A 22,690-nucleotide genomic window follows, 5' to 3' on the forward strand; every position below is an offset into this window, starting at 1 on the left:
AAACTGGTTCATGCACCTGTCCCCATGCAAAAGGCACAACATGGATTCACTATGATGGTAGCTGAAATGAGAGAATATAGGGGTCAATTTTACAATTTACTGCTCCTGGCATAGAGCTTCACTCAAAGGGAGCACGGAAGGGGAATTTGGACGTGAAGATTTGTGCCTGGTTCGCTGCCCATCTTAATGAGACTGTTGTGTGGGCTGGAGAGAGCAAGGACAAGAAGAAGTCCAGTGTTGGAGGAGCAGAGGATGAGTTTGTTCTCTACTGAGCTATCTGGGGAGCTACAATGACGCTCAGCTCCCTCAGCTAGGGAAGGTTAGATCACCCAGGGTCCCTGCTTCTAACTGTCCTCTAGAAACATAGAAAAATAGGAGCAGGAGTCGGCCATTCGAGATTGCTCCGCCATTCAATATGATCATGGCTGATGCTCTACCTCAATACCATATTCCCGCTCTCTCCCCATACCCCTTGATGCCTGATGCCTCTAGTGCAGACGTTTGGGGAAAGGGGTGGCGGGGGGGGGGGGGCATGAGGAGGTTACATATGAACATAGGGAAAGGAGGAGGCCATTCAGCCCCTCAATGTTCCACCATTCAATGACATCATGGCTGATCTGTATCTTAACTCCATCCACCCGCCTTGGCTCCATATCCCTTAATACCCGTGGCTAGAAAAAATCTATCGATCAGATTTAAAATGATTAATTGAGCGAGCAGCTACTGCTTTTTGCAGGAGAGAGTTCCACATTTCTACCACCCTTTGCATGGAGAAGTGTTTCCTGCCTTCTCTCCTGAATGGCCTGGCTCTGATTTTAAGGTTATAATCGCTTGTCCTAGACTTTCCCACCAGTGGAAAAAAGTTTCTCTCCATCTACCCAATTAATTCCTTTCAAAATCCTAAAAACCTCAATCAAATCACCCCATAACCTTCTACATTCCATGGAATACAAGCCTAGTTTGTGTAACGATAGCAAAATACTGCAGATGTTGGAAATCCGAAATAACAACAGAAAATGCTGGAAAAACTCAGCAGGCCAGACAACATTCGTGGAGAGAAAATAGAGTCAACGTTTCGGGTCAAACCCTTTGTCAAGACTGAAGGCCAGGCTGGGCTGGTTCAACAAAAACAACAACAACTTGTATTTATATAGCACCTTTAACGTAGTACAACGTCCCAAGGCTCTTCACAGGAGCATTGTCGGACACAATTTGACACCGAGCCACATAAGGACATATTAGGACGGGAGACCAAAAGCGTTCTTTCATGTTCAAGTTTAATCAGCTTGAGCTTTTGGGAAAAATGAGTTAGAGTGATTTGTTATTTTTCATGCAAAATTATATATTTTTAAAATCTGCTCAATTTTCAGTCCATTTAATTAACAAGCAGACCCTTCATGTTATAAAATAAGTAGAAGCAGCCTTAGAGCCACTGCTGTCACAGCTGCTGTCAGCGCAGGCTCAGCTTTGAATTTCCCGCCAGTGCAGGCCGCCTTTTATACGTACGCCACCGGATGCGTAATGACGTCGCTGGGACGCGGAACGGTCACGCAAGGCGCCAAACTTGATGGTTGTGTGAGGAAAGACAGCGGGCTCGGGGAGACACCGCCTGCAGCCGGCCCGGAGAGACAGCGGGCTCGGGGAGACACCGCCTGCAGCCGGCCCGGAGAGACAGCGGGCTCGGGGAGACACCGCCTGCAGCCGGTGAAGGAAGAGGAGGCGGTCGGGGCCGCTCTGTGAGGGGTGGAGGGAAATGTTGGTGGGGTAGGGTTCGGTTCTTGTCTGGGGAATGGGAGAAGGAGGAGGAGAGAGAGAGTGTCCTGGTTTGAGGGGTGGGCGGGCCTGGTTTGAGGAGAGGGCCCTGGTTTGAGGGGGTGGGGTGGGGGGTGCCCTGCCCTGGTTTGAGGGGGTGGGGTGGGGTGGGGAGTGCCCTGGTTTGAGGGGGTGGGGAGTGCCCTGGTTTGAGGGGGTGGGGTGGGGTGGGGAGTGCCCTGGTTTGAGGGGGTGGGGTGGGGAGTGCCCTGGTTTGAGGGGGTGGGGTGGGGAGTGCCCTGGTTTGAGGGGGTGGGGTGGGGAGTGCCCTGGTTTGAGGGGGGGGGGGGTGGGGAGTGCCCTGGTTGGAGGGGAGGGGGGGGTGGGGAGTGCCCTGGTTGGAGGGGAGGGGGGGGTGGGGAGTGCCCTGGTTTGAGGGGGTGGGGTGGGGTGGGGAGTGCCCTGGTTTGAGGGGGTGGGGTGGGGTGGGGAGTGCCCTGGTTTGAGGGGGTGGGGTGGGGTGGGGAGTGCCCTGGTTTGAGGGGGTGGGGTGGGGTGGGGAGTGCCCTGGTTTGAGGGGGTGGGGTGGGGTGGGGAGTGCCCTGGTTTGAGGGGGTGGGGTGGGGTGGGGAGTGCCCTGGTTTGAGGGGGTGGGGTGGGGTGGGGAGTGCCCTGGTTTGAGGGGGTGGGGTGGGGTGGGGAGTGCCCTGGTTTGAGGGGGTGGGGTGGGGTGGGGAGTGCCCTGGTTTGAGGGGGGGGTGGGGAGTGCCCTGGTTGGAGGGGAGGGGGAGGGGGGGGGTGGGGAGTGCCCTGGTTGGAGGGGAGGGGGGGGTGCCCTGGTTGGAGGGGAGGGGGGGGTGGGGAGTGCCCTGGTTGGAGGGGAGGGGGGGGTGGGGAGTGCCCTGGTTGGAGGGGAGGGTGGGGTGGGGAGTGCCCTGGTTGGAGGGGAGGGTGGGGTGGGGAGTGCCCTGGTTGGAGGGGAGGGTGGGGTGGGGAGTGCCCTGGTTGGAGGGGAGGGGAGGGGGGGGGTGGGGAGTGCCCTGGTTGGAGGGGAGGGGGGGGGGGTGGGGAGTGCCCTGTTTGGAGGGGAGGGGGGAGTGCCCTGGTTGGAGGGGAGGGGGGGGTGGGGAGCGCCCTGGTTGGAGGGGAGGGGAGGGGGGGGCGGGGAGTGCCCTGGTTGGAGGGGAGGGGGTGGCGGGGAGTGCCCTGGTGGGAGGGGAGGGGGGGGCTGGGAGGGGAGGGGGGGGGCGGGGAGTGCCCTGGTTGGAGGGGAGGGGAGGGGGGGGGGCCTGGTTGGAGGGGAGGGGGGGGTGGGGAGTGCCCTGGTTGGAGGGGAGGGGGGGGTGGGGAGTGCCCTGGTTGGAGGGGAGGGTGGGGAGTGCCCTGGTTGGAGGGGAGGGTGGGGAGTGCCCTGGTTGGAGGGGGGGGGGTGGTGGGGAGTGCCCTGGTTGGAGGGAGGGGGGGGGGGGTGGGGAGTGCCCTGGTTGGAGGGAGGGGTGGGGAGTGCCCTGATTGGAGGGAGGGGGGGGGGGGGGTGGGGAGTGCCCTGGTTGGAGGGAGGGGGGGGGGTGGGGAGTGCCCTGGTTGGAGGGGGGGGTGGGGAGTGCCCTGGTTGGAGGGGGGGGGGTGGGGAGTGCCCTGGTTGGAGGGGGGGGGGTGGGGAGTGCCCTGGTTGGAGGGGGGGGGGGGTGGGGAGTGCCCTGGTTGGGGGGGGGGGGGGGGGGGAGTGCCCTGGTTGGAGGGGGGGGGGTGGGGAGTGCCCTGGTTGGAGGGGGGGGGCGGGGAGTGCCCTGGTTGGGGGGGGGGGGGCGGGGAGTGCCCTGGTTGGGGGGGGGGGGGGCGGGGAGTGCCCTGGTTGGAGGGGGGGGGGGGCGGGGAGTGCCCTGGTTGGAGGGGGGGGGGGGCGGGGAGTGCCCTGGTTGGAGGGGGGGGGGGGGCGGGGAGTGCCCTGGTTGGAGGGGGGGGGGCGGGGAGTGCCCTGGGGGGAGGGGAGGGGGGGGGCGGTGGGGAGTGCCCTGGTTGGAGGGGTGGGGAGTGCCCTGGTTGGAGGGGGGGGTGGGGAGTGCCCTGGTTGGAGGGGGGGGGTGGGGAGTGCCCTGGTTGGAGGGGAGGGGGGGTGCGCCCTGGTTGGAGGGGAGGGGGGGTGCGCCCTGGTTGGAGGGGAGGGGGGGTGCGCCCTGGTTGGAGGGGAGGGGGGGTGCGCCCTGGTTGGAGGGGAGGGAGGGGGGCGGTGGGGAGTGCCCTGGTTGGAGGGGAGGGGAGGGGGGCGGTGGGGAGTGCCCTGGTTGGAGGGGGGGGTGGGGAGTGCCCTGGTTGGAGGGGAGGGGGGGGGGTGCCCTGGTTGGAGGGGAGGGGGGGGTGGGGAGTGCCCTGGTTGGAGGGGAGGGGAGGGGGGGGGTGGGGAGGGGAGGTGGGCGGTGGGGAGTGCCCTGGTTGGAGGGGTGGGGAGTGCCCTGGTTGGAGGGGGGGGTGGGGAGTGCCCTGGTTGGAGGGGGGGGGTGGGGAGTGCCCTGGTTGGAGGGGAGGGGGGGTGCGCCCTGGTTGGAGGGGAGGGGGGGTGCGCCCTGGTTGGAGGGGAGGGGGGGTGCGCCCTGGTTGGAGGGGAGGGGGGGTGCGCCCTGGTTGGAGGGGAGGGGGGGGTGCCCTGGTTGGAGGGGGGGGGGGGGGGTGCCCTGGTTGGAGTGGAGGGGTGGGGGGTGCCCTGGTTGGAGGTGAGGGGGGGGGGGGGGTGCCCTGGTTGGAGGTGAGGGGGGGGGTGGGGGGAGTGCCCTGGTTTGAGGTGAGGGGGGGGGTGGGGGGAGTGCCCTGGTTTGAGGTGAGGGGGGGGGTTGGGGGAGTGCCCTGGTTTGAGGTGAGGGGGTGGGGGGAGTGCCCTGGTTTGAGGTGAGGGGGGGTGGCGGGGGGAGTGCCCTGGTTTGAGGTGAGGTGGGGGGAGTGCCCTGGTGTGAGGTGGGGGGGGGCGGCCGCCCTGGTTTGAGGTGAGGTGGGGGGGGGGGCGGCCGCCCTGGTTTGAGGTGAGGTGGGGGGGGGGCGGCCGCCCTGGTTTGAGGTGGGGGGGGGGGGCGGCCCTGGTTTGAGGTGGGGGGGGGCGGCCCTGGTTTGAGGTGGGGGGGGGGGCGGCCCTGGTTTGAGGGGGGGGGGGCGGCCCTGGTTTGAGGTGGGGGGGGGCGGCCCTGGTTTGAGGGGGAGGAGGAGAGAGTCCTGGTTTTTTGGTGGGGGGGGGGTGGGAAAAGAGAGTCCTGGTTTTTTTGCGGGGGGGGGGGGAAAGAGTCCTGGTTTTTTTGGGGGTGGGGGGGAGGAAAGAGTCCTGGTTTTTGGGGGTGGGGTGGGTGAAAGAGAGTCCTGGTTTTTGCGGGGGGGGGGTGGAGAGAGTCCTGGTTTTTGGTGGGGGTGCGGGGGGAGAGAGTCCTGGTTTTTTGGGGGGGTGGTGGGGAGAGAGAGTCCTGGTTTTGGGGGGGGGGGTGGGGGAGAGAGTCCTGGTTTTTGGGGGGGGTGGTGGGGAGAGAGAGTCCTGGTTTTGGGGGAGTGGGGGGGGGGGAAAGAGTGTCCTGGTTTTGGGGGAGTGGGGGGGGGGGAAAGAGTGTCCTGGTTTTGGGGGAGTGGGGGGGGGGAAGAGAGTCCTGGTTTTGGGGGGGGGGGAGGTGGGGGAAGAGAGTCCTGGTTTTGCGGGGGTGGTGGGGGAAAGAGTCCTGGTTTTGGGGGGGGGGGGCGGCGGGGAGAGAGAGTCCTGGTTTTGGGGGGGGGGGGCGGGTGGGGAGAGAGTCCTGGTTTTGGGGGGGGGGGTGGGGAGAGAGAGAGTCCTGGCTTTGGGGGGGTGGTGGGGGAGAGAGTCCTGGTTTTGCGGGGGTGGTGGGGGAAAGAGTCCTGGTTTTGGGGGGGGGGCGGCGGGGAGAGAGAGTCCTGGTTTTGGGGGGGGTGGTGGGGAGAGAGAGTCCTGGTTTTGGGGGGGGGTGGTGGGGAGAGAGAGAGTCCTGGTTTTGGGGGGGTGGTGGGGGAGAGAGTCCTGGTTTTGCGGGGGTGGTGGGGGAAAGAGTCCTGGTTTTGGGGGGGGGGGGCGGCGGGGAGAGAGAGTCCTGGTTTTGGGGGGGGTGGTGGGGAGAGAGTGTCCTGGTTTTGGGGGGGGGGTGGGGAGAGAGAGAGTCCTGGTTTTGGGGGGGGGGGGTGGGGAGAGAGAGAGTCCTGGTTTTGGGGGGGTGGTGGGGGAGAGAGTCCTGGTTTTGCGGGGGTGGTGGGGGAAAGAGTCCTGGTTTTGGGGGGGGGGCGGCGGGAAGAGAGAGTCCTGGTTTTGGGGGGGGTGGTGGAGAGAGAGAGTCCTGGTTTTGGGGGGGGGGGTGGGGAGAGAGAGAGTCCTGGTTTTGGGGGGGTGGTGGGGGAGAGAGTCCTGGTTTTGCGGGGGTGGTGGGGGAAAGAGTCCTGGTTTTGGGGGGGGGGGTGGCGGGGAGAGAGAGTCCTGGTTTTGGGGGGGGGTGGTGGGGAGAGAGAGTCCTGGTTTTGGGGGGGGGGTGGGGAGAGAGAGTCCTGGTTTTGGGGGGGTGGTGGGGGAGAGAGTCCTGGTTTTGAGGGGTGGTGGGGGAGAGAGTCCTGGTTTTGAGGGGGTGGTGGGGGAGAGAGTCCTGGTTTTGGGGGAGTGGGGGGGAAGAGAGTCCTGGTTTTGGGGGAGTGGGGGGGAAGAGAGTCCTGGTTTTGCGGGGGGTTTGGACTTCAACACTGATTTTGGACATTTGCACGGAACATCCTGGACTCAATACAGTTGTTGCCCATACCCTTGATTTTTGACCAGGGTGGTGGGGAAAATGCATGTGTGGTGTTTACCCACTCAAGACCTTTAATGTCCTGTATCGGTAAGGATAGAGGTGGCTGGCGATGGAGGTAGAAAAAGGAAGATTCGAAAGAGATGAATGAATTGTGAACCATTTTGCAGTGTTTTCTCTGCTTTAATACTTTGATTGGCCCCAGGCGAGTTGCAACGCTGTCAATTGCTCTTCCCCTCTTTTACCATCATTGTCGTCCGATAGTTGATGATTTGTGCCCTTTGTGGAGTTTTGCTTTGTGAGTCTGAAAATGCAGATATCATGGAGTGTGGCTTATGACATTACAACAATAAATTGCACTTTATGCTGCCTTTAATGTAATAAAATGACCAAAGCACTTCACCAAGGAATGGAGGGTTAAGGGCGGTGATCGAAAGCAGGGTCAAAGAGGTAGATTTTGAGGATGCATTTGAAGGAGTGCGATTGGGGGCTATTACCCATAGTCAAAGTACCTGGGTCTGTACCTGGCAGGAAACCTTTTCACGGTAACTGAAAACACTATGCAAGGCCAGTTTTAAAAGAAAAAGTTTCTCAAACTTGATGAAAATAGCAGTTTGTTCTGGTGCACTTCAGGGACGTATCTCAAAAGCATGATAGACTTCAGTGCTGTAAAACTCAAAATTAAAATTTGAAAATGTGTGTGCAGAATGCAGCGTGCCCATCCTTTGTATCTTTTCCTCTGCGCTCATTACAACAACAACGACTTGTATTTATATAGCGTAAAACGTCCCAGGAGCGTAATCAGACAAAATTTGCCGTTGGCTGGCGTGCAGTGGAATGAGTCAGGAAACTAATGTGAAACACAGGCCCAGATATACCTTCCATTATCCTGAAGTCTGAATCTTTATTTGCCGTTAGTATTCAGCTTTACGGTGTCTGGTGTTAGCACGTCAGATCAGGAGTTTTATTGAGAGGTGGGAAAGGAAACGTTAGATCATCCCAAATGATGACAGGCCATTTTTCAAATGAGGTTAACACGCTTGTGTACCCGATGATTACTTTCTCCCGTGTTGACGAGTTATGTTTGTTTTTCAGCGCTATTCGTGATTGTCTGGAAAGATGGCGGTTCCATTTGTGGAAGATTGGGATCTGGTACAGACGTTGGGTGAAGGGGCGTATGGAGAGTGAGTCTTTTGGGAGAGGTCTTTGGTAGACGTATCCCTCCTGTGTAGTTCTTTGCCGAGTTGGAGCTCTTTTCTAAATAGAAGCTACAGTACCTCTAGTACTTCTCAAATTGGTTTTTTAAAAATTCTCCTGAAAATGTACCTGATTCTATGAATCCTGCTTAAGACGTAAAGTTCCTTAAATGTTTCTGGAGCAGTTTTACATCGTATTTAAGCAACTGTGTTTGTCCGTAGGGTGCAACTGGCTGTGAATCGGCGGACAGAGGAGGCGGTCGCAGTGAAGAAAGTGGACACCACACGTGCTCTTGACTGCCCCGAGAACATCAAGAAGGAAATCTGCATTAATAAGATGTTGAACCACGCAAACATTGTTCGCTTTTACGGGCATCGGCGTGAGGGGACCATCCAGTACTTGTTTCTGGAGTATTGCAGTGGAGGAGAGCTCTTTGATAGAATAGGTAAGGCAACTGTGGATTCATTAAGGAAAGCCAGCATAGATTTGTTGAAGACAAATTGTGCTTAACTAACTTGATCGAGTTTTTTTGATGAGGTAACAGAGAGGGTTGACGTAGTGTACATGGGCTTTTGAAAGGGGTTTGATAAAGTGCCACATAATAGGCTTGCCAGCAAAGTTGAAGCCTATGGAATAAAAGGGACAGTGGCAGCATGGATACGAAATTGGCTAAGTGACAGGAAACAGAGAGTAATGACGATCAGTTATTTTTCGGACTGGAGGAAGGTATACAGTGGTGTTCCCCAGGGGTCGGTACTAGGACCACTGCTTTTCTTGATATATATTAATGACTTAGACTTGGGTGTACAGGGCACAATTTCAAAATTTGCAGATGACACAAAACTTGGAAATATAGTGAACAGTGAGGAGGATAGTGATAGATTTCAAGAAGACATAGACAGGCTGGTGAAATGGACGGACACGTGGCGGATGAAATTTAACACAGAAAAGTGCAAAGTGAAACATTTTGGTAGGAAGAGTGAGGAGAGGCAATATAAACTAAAGGGTTCAATTCTAAAGGGGGTGCAGGAAGAGAGACACCTGGGGTATATGTGCACAAATTGTTGAAGGTGGCAGGGCAGGTTGAGAAAGTGGTTAAAAAAGCTTACAGGATCATGGGCTTCATAAATTGTGGCATAGAGTACAAAAGCAAGGAAGTTATGATGAACCTTTATAAAACTGGTTCGGCCTCAACTGGAATATTGTGTCCAATTCTGGGCACCGCACTTTTTAGGAAGGACCAGGGATGAGAGACTTCAGTTACATGGATAGACTAGAGAAGCCGGGGTTGTTCTCCTTAGAGCAGAGAAGGTTGAGAGGAGATTTGATAGAGGTGTTCAAAATCATGAGGGGTCTAGACAGAGTAGAGAGAGAGAAACTGTTCCTATTGGTGGAAGGGTCGAGAACCAGAGGAGGCAGATTTAAGGTGATTGGCAAAAGGACCAAAGGTGACATGAGGAAAAACTTTTTTATGCAGCGAGTGGTTAGGATCTGGAATGAACTGACTGAAAGGGTGGTGGAGGCAGATTCAATCGTGGCTTTCAGAGGAAATTGGATAAGTACCCGAGGGGTGGGGAAACATTTGTAGGGCTATGGGGAAAGGGCGGGGGAGTGGGAATAACTGAAGTGCTCTTGCAGAGAGCCAGCGCAGGCCGAATGGCGGCCTCCTGTGCTGTAACCATTCTATGATTCTAGGTGAGAACCTCAGATAAACCTGGGGGAGGGGGGACGCAGGAAACATAGAAAAATAGGAGCAGGAGCCGGCCATTCAGCCCTTCGAGCCTGCTCCACCATTCAATATGATCGTGGCTGATCCTCTATCTCAGTACCATATTCCTGCTCTCTCCCCATTCCCCTTGATGCCTTTTATAGAAACATAGTGGTAAGGAGCAATTAGCTCAAGGCAGCGCTCTTAACTTGACGGTAGTTTACATGTTGCTGCTAAGGCACAGGACACCTCCAGAGCATCGGCGCGCCAGCAGGGAGTGCCTTTGAGCAGCAGTGCATCAAAACACCCAGCACTCTTTCAGGCAAAACCTCAAAGAACAACCACCTCAGGAAGAACAACAGCTTGTATTAATATAGCATCTTTAACGTAGTACAACGTCCCAAGGTGCTTCGCAGGAGCGTTCTCAAACAAAATTTGACACCAAGCTACTTAAGGGGATATTGGGACAGGTGACCAAAAGCTTATTTAAAGAGGTAGGTTTTAAGGTGCGTCTTAAAGGAGGAAAGAGAGGTAGAGAGGGAATTCCAGAGTTTAGGGCCTACAAGACTATCCTATTAATGAATAAGCTGCACCACTTGCACAAATGTAAAAATGACCTTTTAGTTCTAAAAGCCTGTTGATTGTAGGAGAAAGGGAACGATGAAGGAGGCAAGGAGTCCCACAGTTTTTGAGGTCCCGGGAAAGAATGGGTTAGAATAGGGGACTGCGATTGATCTCAATCTTGACATAGTGAGGGGGGAGGGCAGAATATTCAGAGCTTAGATAGAAAAGGGAGGAAGGTTCAGAGCAACAGTGGTCATAATAGAATGCAGACAGATGAGGGAGAGGCATCACCTAGCGGAATTGAAAGAAGCCGGCTTTTCATTGTGCCTTTCCAGAGCACGGAGGAGGTCAAGATGCAATGATTGAGTCATGGCATTGCAAGAGCACTGGAGGCTGAGAGCAATCTGAAGGAAGTTGAATGTAGAATGAAACTACAGGAAACTTTGTGATATCCGGCACCGACGGGACCGAGCTGTTGCCGATCTATCAAAACTGCTGGACGTACAAAGTTAATGTTGAAGCATACGGAGGTTTTCATCTCCGTATCTGACAACAAACACTGTTGCTTAGCAACAGCTTCTAAACAGTAGGCTGCAGCTGCAAGCGTCTCTAGCTGAAGCTGTTGCTATAGCTACAGACCTTGCAGTGCCTGACTGGGGGGAAAAAAAGCAACGAGAACTTAAAAAAAACTTATAGAAAACGGCTCCTGATTTTTGCCGTTAGATTGAGTATTCCGGACATATAACCTCCGGATAAACCAAAGTTTCCTGTATCCGTAAAAGAGTGGATATGGTTGAATGAAGAATGGAGGAGGTCATCAATATGAAGAAGAAACAGTGCGGAGGAAGTCACAGCCTGAGGAACCCTTCATGAGTTGGGGCCTGGCTGCAAAACTCAGCCATAATCGTGTCATTTCCACAGTCCGTTATGTAAGACTGATTGATGTAGTTTGTGTGTATCTCATGAATTTACTCCCCACACAAGCAACAAAAAGCTTTCAATCACTATGTTTGTGTGTTCTAAGCTAATATGAACAGTAAAGATTGCCTATCTAGCCATTAAACAGGTCGTAAAACTTATGCTTATTTTGAGAGCAATTGACTGCTGTATTTTAAAGCTGCCTATGATCTGTAACCATTAGCTCCTTATAAATGAGGCTGATTTTGCTCATGGCGTTCTATTAGAATTGAATCAGCCACGGGTGAGGAGGGCAGTGCTGTGGTGTGCACTTCTGAGCTTTCGTTTGACAACCTGACTTTACAATAACACAACGGGATGAATTTTAGTTCATTACATAAGCTGATTCAGTTGACCTTCCATATGGCATGTTCCTAACAGCATGCTGGGAGAATGTGGTCTGGGACAATGGGATTAAAGTTAAACAATTAGCACTGGTGTGAAGTGCTGTCATTTTTAGACACAAAAATGGGTTTAATTATTCGATAACTGACAGCAGATTAAGGCTGTGATTGGTTTGATCTGTATTCCTATAGAACCTGACGTGGGGATGCCGGAAGTGGATGCTCATAGGTTTTTCCAGCAGCTGATAGCGAGAGTGGTGAGTATTGCTCATTCTTGCCTTGTTATGTTTACTGTTTTTTAACTAGACGTGTTGTATGGGGTGTGCTACTGGGAATTTCTTTATAGGAGGTAGCATTGCACAGTTTTGACTATAGGTGAATTGTAGAATGCTTACTTGCATTCTCAATGAGCTTTGTCTGCCAGAATTGAGTTTGTACACCAATCAATACTATAAAGCGCCAAGACTGCCTACCGTGTTCCACTTTTTCAAACAAGAAACAACAAAATTAGTGTTGGATTGCCTGTCATTTTAATTCTCTGGACCACTCTGACACTGTTCCAATGAAGCTCAGCGTAAGCTCGAGGAAGAGCACCTCATCTTTCGATTAGGCACTTTACAACCTTCCGGACTCGACATTGAGTTCAACAATTTCAGATCATAACCTCTGCTCCCATTTTTTTGGACAGCAGTTGCTGCTCATGATTCTGATATTTCCATTTACACCTCCTCTAGACCCATCTTTTGTTTCTATATTTGTCCCATTACCATCTCCTTTTGCCTTGCACCATCATTGAATCTCTCCTGCCTTCCACCCGATCACAGACCTTCCATTTTGTTCTTTCCTCCCTACCTCTCTACCTGTTACTTCTCTAACCTTTTCCAGTTCCGACAAAAGGTCGCCAACCGGAAACATTAACTTTGTCTCTCCACAAATGTTGCCTGACCTGCAGAGTATTTCCAGCATTTTCTGTTTTTATTTCTGATTTCCAGCATCTGCTTTGTGAATGATGTTAGAAGTCCAGTTTGAACCCAGAACAAAGCAGATGTACTGTAAACCAGAGGTGTCCAAACTATGGCCGATAGCAGTGTTTGGCCCACAAACCTATTTGTACTTCTCTCTTGCACCTGTAGCCTGGTTATATTTTGTGGGCCTGGAGATTTGGAAAGAGCTGTTGGTTAATTCAAAGTATGAGACTCTGCCTTTGCCCTCTTCTAGGAGTACCTTCATAGCATTGGAATTACACACAGGGACATCAAGCCAGAGAACCTGCTGCTGGATGAGCGAGGTATAGTATGCAACAGCAAAACGGGCCTTTTAATGATTTAGGGTTGAAGAAAGCACAGACTTTGGTCATTCTGTATGCCAAGCTCCTTAAATGTCTGAGAAAGCTTGAGCTATGTTTTGACAGCAGAAAGCCCTTAAGTCGTGGGCAGCAGGTGATGTGTAACTGATGCGGACGATGAGGTGAAAAGCCCAACTGATAACGTGAAAGAGAAGGTTCTCTTTGTATCTTTACACTCTTCCCTGGGAGAATAGTATAAAGTAGTGAAAGGATTCCCTAACAGTCTGATGTGGACACTCCATGCCTCCCTCTTTATATCAACCGATAGGGGGCTTAGTCCTAAACTGCAGGAGGGTTTTGAGCTCCCACATCCCACACAATAGGATGAGGGGAGTATTTTGCCTTGATTTTGTATGTGGATGATATAACCTTCACTCAAAGAATGATGAGTTGACCCAAGCAAAGCTGGTACTGTAATTGAACGACCTGGTGTGGTTCTGATGCACGTAGACCAGGACAATTCCCAGGTCAGATAGAGCAGTTGGCCTCAGTGCCTCTGAGCGAGTGAGGACAAAATCAACCGATGTTCCCACCCCTGATCATCTATTGATTTCTGTTGCTTGCAAGCAGTTGTGTACATGTGTTGGGTGAGCATAGGGTGGGCTTGGCTATGCTTCCCACTTTAGTTAATTCATAGACTCAGAAATTTATGGCACAGCAGGAGGCCATTCGACCCATCGTGTCTGCTGGTAATTATCTTCCCAACACTTGTGTATCTCCGATGTGGAGGGTGGTTACTTTAGTGAAGAACTGTAGGCTGTCCAGTGCCTATACCCAGCTTGTCTCTGCTTTCAGAAGGCGAGGGTAGATGATGGGAAGGAAACGAATGATTTAAAGATTTTTTTTTTTGTTGGTCTGCAATAACTCATTAAAAAAAATATTCGGGGAAATGATGGGAATAATTTCCTTTTTGGTGATTTTCACCACTTTTCACCCCATCTCTCCTGGAGGTGGTGGTGTTGGGTAAGGTTGCTGTGAGAGACGACATCTTCTGTAAATTGCTATGAATGCATCAGGCAGTAGCTGAATTCACTGATCAGTTGGCAAAGTATTTTCTTCTTCAGTGAAATGAAAAACCAATTATTGCCCTAACTGAGGTTCTGTGCAACCCCTTCATATCCATAAAACTGAGATTGATAGATTTTTGGTAACCAAATGCATTAAGAGATATGGGGCGAAGGTGAGATATAGGGAGTTGGGTCGCAGATCAGCCATGATCATCTTGAATGGCGGAACAGGCTCGAGGGGCTAAATGGCCTCCTCCTGTTCCTATGTTCATACCTACCCTGTGACCTGTTCATTGCTCGTCTCTCCTTCCCATGGAATTGTTGCCCTGTCCTGACTCCAGGCATTTCCCATTTTGCCTGTAGTCTGAGGACGAAGACAATGGACCCCAGGGCCCTGAGTGTGATGTGCTACTGCCTTCGCCTACAGGCTGGCCCTTTGGCTTTTATATTCATACCAAATCTCTCAAAAATTTAATTGAGTTATTTTTAAAAGAAACCCTTTAAAATCTGATTGAGATATATCTCCAGTGCTTATGTCTGTAATCATGTCCAGGCGCTCAAGATTATTTAATGTGGCTGCAACATATATCTTCTATGTGACCACGAGCAGACAGTAAGACCGTGGTGTAAATGAGGGCTCATCTTGGCTCAACATTTAAAACTTTGTTACCCTTTCCCCAAAAAAGGATGGGCACCGATTCGTGATCAGCCGGGCCTTGTTCAGTGCGTCACATTGCAGGAGCAGACTTTCCCCTCGCCTCACGCTTCCCATGCCCCGAGAAGTACCTCCTTGCGCTTGATAGCTCTCATTAGTAACTCCAACCAAGTGTGGCATATTGAGTGGCAGGAAACCTTGAATCCTGCGACCTAAGCAGGTCAGTGCATGAAAATTCTACATGGCCAATTACTCTCTCGGTGTTTCTGTGTCTCTCCCAGGAGAGTAGCCCTGATTCACAGTTCGGTAACCAGCAAGTGCTGCTTCGGTATTTCCGTCCATTCCTGTTGGAGGGCCGACAGGTGCCGCTCTTGCAATCCGTGAAAAGTCAGGTCCTGGGCATTCAGTGGTGTGCAGTTCACCCCTTATTGATTCTGTGCCTGTAGTAGAGGGAGTACTGCGAACCTGCCACTGTCTGTCCATCATCAATATGAAAACAGTGTGAAATACTCGACTAATTGTGCTGATGTCCCGAGCCCTGTTGGTTTTTGTTTCCCTCCCTCTAGATAACCTGAAGCTCTCTGATTTTGGCTTGGCGACAGTATACAGACACAATAACCGGGAGAGGTTACTGAATAAAATGTGTGGCACTCTGCCATATGTTGCTCCAGAGCTGCTGAAGAGGAAAGAGTTCTGCGCGGAGCCTGTGGATATCTGGTCGTGTGGAATTGTTCTTGTTGCAATGCTGGCTGGAGGTTAGTTCAGCTTTTAAGCAGTAAGATTAGGCGCGATCCACCTGGATTTTTTAAGTTGGTGCGGTTTTATTGTACAGTACTGACTGTGTGTCCCCCGCCCTCTGCCTCTTCCCCTGCCTATTTTTTCCCTCCTTGGCCTGGGTTTTTCCTCTGTATATTTGCTTCTTCCAGGAGATGACATGGCTGAGGGAGGGGGGAGGTGTGGGGTCGCGATGCTCCCCGGCCATCATGGTGTGGGGCAGGCCTGATGGCCCAGCTGCTTTTTTCCTTCCCGTTAATTTTCGTATGTTTCTAAGTTGGGCAGACGGCCCAAAGCTGCTCTCAAATTGACTGCTTAGGTCACCTCGGCGTTTAACGGATTACCTTGCCTCTGTTGGCACGCTGCTCGTGTTCCCCCAGATCGCTCTTTGGGGAATTGCAGGGGAGAATTACAGGTTCCGCCACTCATTAGTGAAGCTTGTAAGTGCACATAGTGTGCTGCACATCAAGGAGCAATTTAAACAGCAGCTTTCTCCCGTAAGTGAAATTGCTCATTGTATTGCTCTCCCTGTCTTTATTGTCTTCTCTTCTTAGGCAGTCCCTCGGAACCGAGGATGACTTGCTTCCACATTTAAAAATGAGTTCTCAGGTGACTGATGAGTCCAATGCGGGACCTACAGTCTCTCTCACAGGTGGGGCAGACGGTGGTTGAAGGGGCGGTTGGGTGGGGTGCTTGGGTTGACGTGCGCTGCCTGTGCTTGGCTTCCGCTTGCTCTTGGCGAAGAGTCTCGGTGTTCGGTGCCTTCCCGGATGCTTCTCCTCCACTTTGTGCGGTCTTGGGCCAGGGATTCCCAGGTGTCGGTGGGGATGTTGCACTTTTTCAAGGAGGCTTTGAGGGTGTCCTTGAAGTTTTTCCTCTGCCCACCTGGGGCTCTTTTGCCGTGCTGGAGCTCCGAGTAGAGCGCTTGTTTTGGGAGCCTCGTATCGGGCATGCGGACAATGTGACCCGTCCATCGGAGCTGATCGAGCGTGGTCAAAGCTTCGATGCTGGGGATGTTGGCCTGAACAAGAACACTGATGTTGGTGCGCCTATCCTGCCAATGGATTTGCAGGATCTTGCGGAGGCAGTGTTGGTGGTACCTCTCCAGTGCTTTGAGGTGCCTGCTGTACATGGTTCATGTCTCTGAGGCATACAGCAGGGCGGGTATCACTGCTGCTCTGTAGACCATGAGTTTAGTGCCGGGTTTGAGGCCCTGGTCTTCAAACACTCTTCCTCAGGCGACCTGTAGACAGTACCTTTCTAATGTAATAATAGAGGTGCAGGAATATTCATAATTCTGTACGCATGGAATATGTAAAGTCAAACTATGAGTGTTCAAGTTCCAAACTTGAAGTTGTAAAGGCCTTAATAAATAATTTTGATGCATATTTTTTTCAAACACCAGAAGAAGCAAGCACCAGTTTCTGAATCGCTGATCATCACGGTCATTGAGAACTATGCCCACTTACTTTACCTCGGGCAATTCTCAGTTTGGAAAAATACAGAGCAGCTTTGCGATCTGTTAAAATATGTTACACTGAATGTGGGCAAGGCCAGCTTTGGCCATCCCTAGTTGCCTTGGGAAGGTGGTGGTGAGCTGCCTTCTTGAATCGGTATAGTCCATAAGGTGAAGGTGCTCCCACAGTGCTGTTAGCGAGGGAGTTCCAGGATTTTGACTCCATGACGATGAAGGAATGACAATATATTTCCAAGCTAGGATAGTGTGTGACTTGGAGGTGGTGGTGTTCCCATGCACCTGCTGCCCTTGTCCTAGGTGGTGGAGGTCGCGGGTTTGGGAGGTGCTGTCGAAGAAGCCTTGGCGAGTTGCTGAAGTGCATCTATAGATAGTACGCACTGGAGCCACGGTGCGCCGGTGGTGGAGGAGAGAGTGAATGTTTAAGGTGGTGGATGGGCTGCTGATTAATCAGACTTTTGTCTAGCATTGAGAATCTGTATTGGCCTTTGTTAATATTATACATGTAGAGTTTTTCAGAGCTGAGTTGAGCATTTGCAGAATTTATTTGTGGCAGAATACAACTCAACACCTCGTGGAATTGTTGTCCTTTAGAGAAGAGAGAGTGCAATGACAGTGGATCGCCACTCGAGGCTGTTGGAGTTTACAGAGTACAGTTCTGCCGTCTACCCGTAGTAAAAAGGTACTGTGTAGTGTCGGTCTGGCAGGCTTGATTGTATAAGGCGTATTTTATTCCAATTGCTTTATTTGCTGAGGGGCTGAGCTAGTGTTACAGGGTGGTGTGAACTTTCTGTAGATCCAACTGAGTGAACAACTTTGAATTCTGTTTAAACCGAATAGAGGTCAAGTTATCACTTCGACTGTTTTTCTCCCCTATCTTCCTGCAGATTTTGTGTGAAAGGTGCTACACAAATGTGCTTTGTTGACTCCCTCCTCAAGATGAAGATGGACCTAAATTTTCCTCCTGTGCAAGCATCTTGGCAGGAGACCTATCCTTGTTTGCTCACTACTTTTGCTCTGTCTTTATTGAAAGTTAGAATTTCTCCACTTGCATAAGGGTGGTGGATACAGATTCAATAGTAACTTTCAAAAGGGAATTGGATAAATACTTGAAGGAGAAAAAATTGCAGGGATGTGGGGAAAGAGCGGAGGAGCGGGACTAACTGGATTGCTCTTCGAAAGGGCCGGTGCAGACTCGATGGGCCGAATGGCCGCCTCCTGTGCTGTACTATTCTATGATTCTATAAAAATATTTGCTTCATTACCCAGCTCCTTTCTTCCATCTCCAAAGAGCACTGTTCTTTAACAGAAGCAGACACAGGTGCTTCAATAGCCTTGTAAGCTCAACTCTGTTGATTCTGCTCCCTTGCTGTGACGGTTTTAGCAGTCTGCCTTGGTGCCTATCTCAGAAGCTCCTCTGACTGCCTTTCCTTGTATTTTTGACACTTTAAAGTGTGATGGATGCTCTCAAAGCATATATATCTAAAGGTTTAAAATGTCATTCCTTTTAATGTTTTTCTTTAAATGGGTGGGGATGGGGAGATCGCTCCAAGTGCCAGGATACATCTTTAGCACACAAGCTACTGGTGGTTCGTCATCTTCACTGATGGATGATTGTGTGTTGCAGAGCTACCCTGGGACCAGCCTGCGGAGAGTTGCCAGGAGTACTGCGATTGGAATGAGAAGAAACTATACCTGACACCTTGGAAAAAGATCGATCCGGTCCCACTGAGTAAGGAATTGATACAGGATCTGCTCCCTGGCCAGTCCAGTGTTGAGAGTAGCTCTCTGCAAATTTGCAAAGGGGAGGAATGGCTGCCATTTTGGTTGTTGGCCGTGGCTCAGTGGGTAGCACACTCGCCTCCGAGTCAGAAGGTCGTGGGTTCAAGCCCCACTCCAGAGACCTGACACTTCAGTGCCGTACTGAGGGAGTGCTGCGCTGTCGGGAGGTGCTTTCTGTTTTATTATCTGATTGGATGGCGGAGCAGGGCTGATTGGCCTACTCCTGTTCCTGTGTACTACTGTGACACTTGGTATTAAGGTAGCTCGAGCCGGGTACAGAAAGCAGACCGAACTGAGTGGAACAGTCGCAGGCTTGAACCAGCAACACACTAATGGATAATGTGTTTAATGTGAAGAGTTTCAAGCTTGACTTATTTGAGGGGTTCAGATGACTTCCTAAATCACAAATACAGTCTTTTTTTTCCTGAGAGTTACTCCCCGCTACTCTTTTAAGTTAGCTACTACATGCTTGGGGCATGGTTCCATGGGCGTAGCTAGCCTCCAGTACCATGACCAAGTGGCTGTTCTCTGTGAGCTCCGAGAGTGATGCAGGCTGTTCAAAGGCAGTGGGCATCACAGCCGCCTGAATCCTGTCCTCCCCTGCTGTCTGTACGTTTACTTCCAGCAGTGGTCATTGGCAGTAGAGAGTAGCTGTGCCACCCTGGATGAGTTTAGCCAGCTCAGACTGGGGATCAAACTTGAGACCTTTCTGGTAATTAATTTAACCGTTTGAACTAGCTACAACTTCAATGGAATGTGATGCTCTGAACTCCACCATTAACAGCAATGTAACTCATTCCAAATATTTACTTTGTGTATTATACAATAATTAGACTCATTTTTAGATTAAGGGGGGGAAAAAGAAACTTGTCCTGTTTTTTTGATGGGGTGACCACCTAAAGTACTTCACAGCCAATGACATTGTTTTCGTAGGCAAGCCCAGCGGCCAAATTGTGCAGAGCAAGCAAGATCCCACAACTTGTAGTGAGAGAAATGACCAGTCAGTCTGTTTTTAGTGGTGTTGGTTGAGGGGTTAATGTTGGCCAGGACATCGGGAGAGCTTATCTGCTCGTAGAACAGTGCCATGGAATCTTTTGCACTACCTGAAATGGCAGGCAGGGCCTTGGTTTAACATCTCATCCAAAAGATGGCACCTGCAACAGTGCAGCGCTCCCTCAGTACTGCACTCCTGCCCTAGATTTTTGTGTTCAAGTCTGGACTGGGACTTGAACCCGTGACCTGCTGACTCGGCAGCAAGGGTGCTACCACTAAGCCACGGCTTTGAACTGAAATTGATACTTCCCATATGTCAGGGTTGTGGTTTATAATTAGCATGTGGAGTTTTCCAATAATTGACTACAGATTATTCTTGCTAACCCAGTAGTAATGACAGCAGTTGTTTATTATAGTGCTTAGCCAAAATAAATACATGTGTCAGATGGGGAGACCTGTCAAAGAAAAACGTTCAATTCCTGCGTGTGGAAGTTTGGTAGTCACTAACTTCTTACTGGCTTAGGTTTTTCTGGTTTGGGAGGAAATTCACATTCAACTTGTTGGACTTTGTTCCAGACAACTGCCAGCCAGGTGCTCTTGTTCATGGACATAAGAAGTAGGAGCAGGATTAGGCCATACGGCCCCTCGGGCCTGCTCCGCCATTCAATAGGATCATGGCTGATCCGAACCTAGACTCGCGTCCACTTCCCTGCCCGCTCCCCGTAACCCCTAATTCCCTTATCAGCTAGGAAACTGTCTATCTCCGTTTTAAATTTATTTAATGTCGCAGCTTCCACAGCTCTCTGAGGTAGCAAATTCCATAGATTTACTACCCTCTGAGTGAAGAAGTTTCTCCTCATCTCAGTTTTGAAAGGGCAGCCCCTTATTCTAAGATTATGCCCCCTAGTTCTAGTCTCACCCATAAGTGGAAACATCCTCACCGCATCCACCCGATCAAGCCCCCTCACAATCTTTTATGTTTCAATAAGATCGCCTCTCATTCTTCTGAATTCCAATGAGTAGAGGCCCAACCTACTCGACCTTTCCTCATAAGTCAACCCCCTCATCTCTGGAATCAACCGAGTGAACCTTCTCTGAAATGCCTCGAGAGCAAGTATATCTTTTCTTAAATATGGAAACCAAAACTGTACACAGTTCTGAACTGAAGCACTGTCCAGATCCGAAATAACTCTGTTCTGCCGATGGAGGAGGTCCCACAAGGTATCTGTGGGGTAGGGCTTGCCTTGACCGCTCCTAGTTGGGCAGAGAGCGAGATTCTTGACTGCTTTCCGCTAGCTCTTCAGTTCTTCCTGCTCCACTGCACTGCAGCCGATGTGGAGCTGGATACATGGAGACTCCATGAGTATAGATTACACTTCACGTATAGGTTTGCACCATGGGCACAGAGCCCAGGTTCAGTATCATTAAGAGTTTGTCAAGTATCGTGTACCCAAAGAAGTGTAAGATAGATCAGTAATCAAGTGAAATCTGTGGTATTGACTTTTGCCTATTGTTTAACTTTTACTTTCAGTGAACCTGATTCATAGTTTATAACCTGAATTGCATGGCTTGGTAGTGTTTCTGAAGGCTAGGAGAACATAAGGGCCCAGAAATTCGGGTCGGGGGCTTCCCGCAGGTGCAAGCCCCCGACCTACACTTACCTAGCGCGCCGGCAGTTGACCTCTTGGCCTGTGTGGGATTCCTCTCCGAGGCCTGCCCCAGAGGCCGGCGCGCTATGCTGGCGTGTCCCAGGGGCGTAGTTAGTGCAATGCGTCCCCTGGGATCACGTGAGCAACAGGCAGCCAATCGGAGCAGGGAATGCTTCATTCATAAGTCTTGACAGATAGACCTGTCAAAACGTATAAATGCTGAGGCTGTAAAACTGTACTTTACCTTCAAATAATTTTTTTTTTTAAATCACACTTTGTAAATAAACTATAAATGACATTTAATAACTATTTTAAACAAAAATTTTAAATTTTTGAAAAAAATAAGTTAATAAAAAAACAGGGCTAAAAATAAACTTACCTTGCTTTAAAGTATTTAAAAGTAAAAAACCTGTGGAAAAAATGTTTTAATTTTAAATAATTGACCACTTACCTTTGAAAATGAAGTCCTTACGGCTGCTTTTTACATTTCTAAAATGTACAGACTTACCGCACGTTAAAACCTGTATATAAAAAAAAAGGAAGTTCAACGCGCACGCGCAGACTCCCGCGCGCACACGTTCGACCTCTGAACCCCTTGGTTCAGAGGATCGGAAGTGCCGGTTTCCCGCGCATGCGGAGTGCATGCAAGATTCCGGCACTTCCATCGGGTCCACGCGTGAGTACCCCGTCCGTACTCACGTGTTGGGACCTGAATTTCTGGGCCAATATGTCAATTCTGGTGAGCTCATTACAGAAAGAGGGGTTTGTATTTAACCCCAGGGCAAGGCTACATGACCAGGTACTATGCGTGAGAGGTCACCCTTTAACCTGTAGGGGTGTTTGATGCTGAGCACAAGTGAAGTAGTTGGTGATACTCTTTTTAAAAAAAAAAAATAAAAAAAAAAAATCAATAACCAGACTTGCCTTATGTTCCCTATATGCTGAGCTAAGTTTTCAAGCTTTCTATCATGTGTAGAATTTGCTATTTTTAATTGGCTGTATTTGCAGCAGCAATGTGAGAATCATGAATCTTACTGTGCGACTGTCAGTGTATCGATAACCAGCCTGCACTGACAGCACTGCTGGTGCAGAAATAATCCAAAGGGAATAAATCCCCAATGTTCATTTCATAACTGTCTCTAATAGGAAGTGATTTCTAAATCTCGCGAGGTTGGTCTGAAGTGAGTAATGACTCCCGAGCTTTTACCTTTTTGTCTTCCTTACTTGTAATCATCCCCAAATATATCCACTCTTTTATTTTTTCCTTGCGTGTCCATGTGATGTGCGCTCTGGAGCGTGGGTAGGTGACTCCTTTTCAGGCACCTACGCCATTGCTCGAGTTTGTTCCTTGGAAACCCTGCGAGCTGCCGTGGATAACCAACCAATGGTCATTGAGTATAGAAGATTTAGGGGGGATCTAATTGAGGTGTTTAAGATGATTAAAGGAGTTGATTGGGTCGATAGAGAGAAACTATTTCCTCTGGTGCGGGAGTCCAGAACAAGGGGGCAGAACCTTTAAATTAGAGCCAGGCTGTTCAGGGGTGATGTCAGGAAACACTTCTTCACACAAGGGGTGGTGGAAATCTGCAAAACACTCCACCAAAGAGGCTGGGGGGGTCAATTAAAAATGTTTTAAACTGAGATACAGATTTTTGTTAGGCGAGGGTATGAAGGGTTATGGAACTGAGGCGGGTAAACAGAGTTAAGAATTGATATAATTGAATGGCGGGACAGGCTG

The 22,690-nt window shown here is 51.0% G+C and overlaps 1 protein-coding gene across 2 annotated transcripts in view; it reads left to right on the forward strand.

The window, feature by feature from the left end:
- The first annotated feature begins 1,447 nt into the window (after positions 1 to 1,447).
- The window catches only part of chek1 (checkpoint kinase 1), a 40,628-nt gene continuing 19,385 nt past the window's right edge, over positions 1,448 to 22,690 (forward strand). Inside the window, exons 1-7 of one of the 2 annotated variants that reach the window (XM_085968128.1) lie at positions 1,448 to 1,704; positions 7,599 to 7,687; positions 7,922 to 8,145; positions 11,466 to 11,530; positions 12,492 to 12,561; positions 14,847 to 15,035; positions 18,156 to 18,260. In XM_085968128.1, coding sequence (XP_085824254.1) covers positions 7,623 to 7,687; positions 7,922 to 8,145; positions 11,466 to 11,530; positions 12,492 to 12,561; positions 14,847 to 15,035; positions 18,156 to 18,260 — 718 coding nt within the window. In that variant the 5' untranslated portion in view covers positions 1,448 to 1,704; positions 7,599 to 7,622. The remainder of the gene's footprint in view (positions 1,705 to 7,598; positions 7,688 to 7,921; positions 8,146 to 11,465; positions 11,531 to 12,491; positions 12,562 to 14,846; positions 15,036 to 18,155; positions 18,261 to 22,690) is intronic. The other variant, XM_085968129.1, reaches the window with a different exon arrangement.

Source organism: Somniosus microcephalus, chromosome 26 (genome assembly GCF_052327205.1).
Source record: "Somniosus microcephalus isolate GS21.2 chromosome 26, FLI_Smic_1.0, whole genome shotgun sequence".
Lineage (NCBI taxonomy): Eukaryota > Metazoa > Chordata > Chondrichthyes > Squaliformes > Somniosidae > Somniosus > Somniosus microcephalus.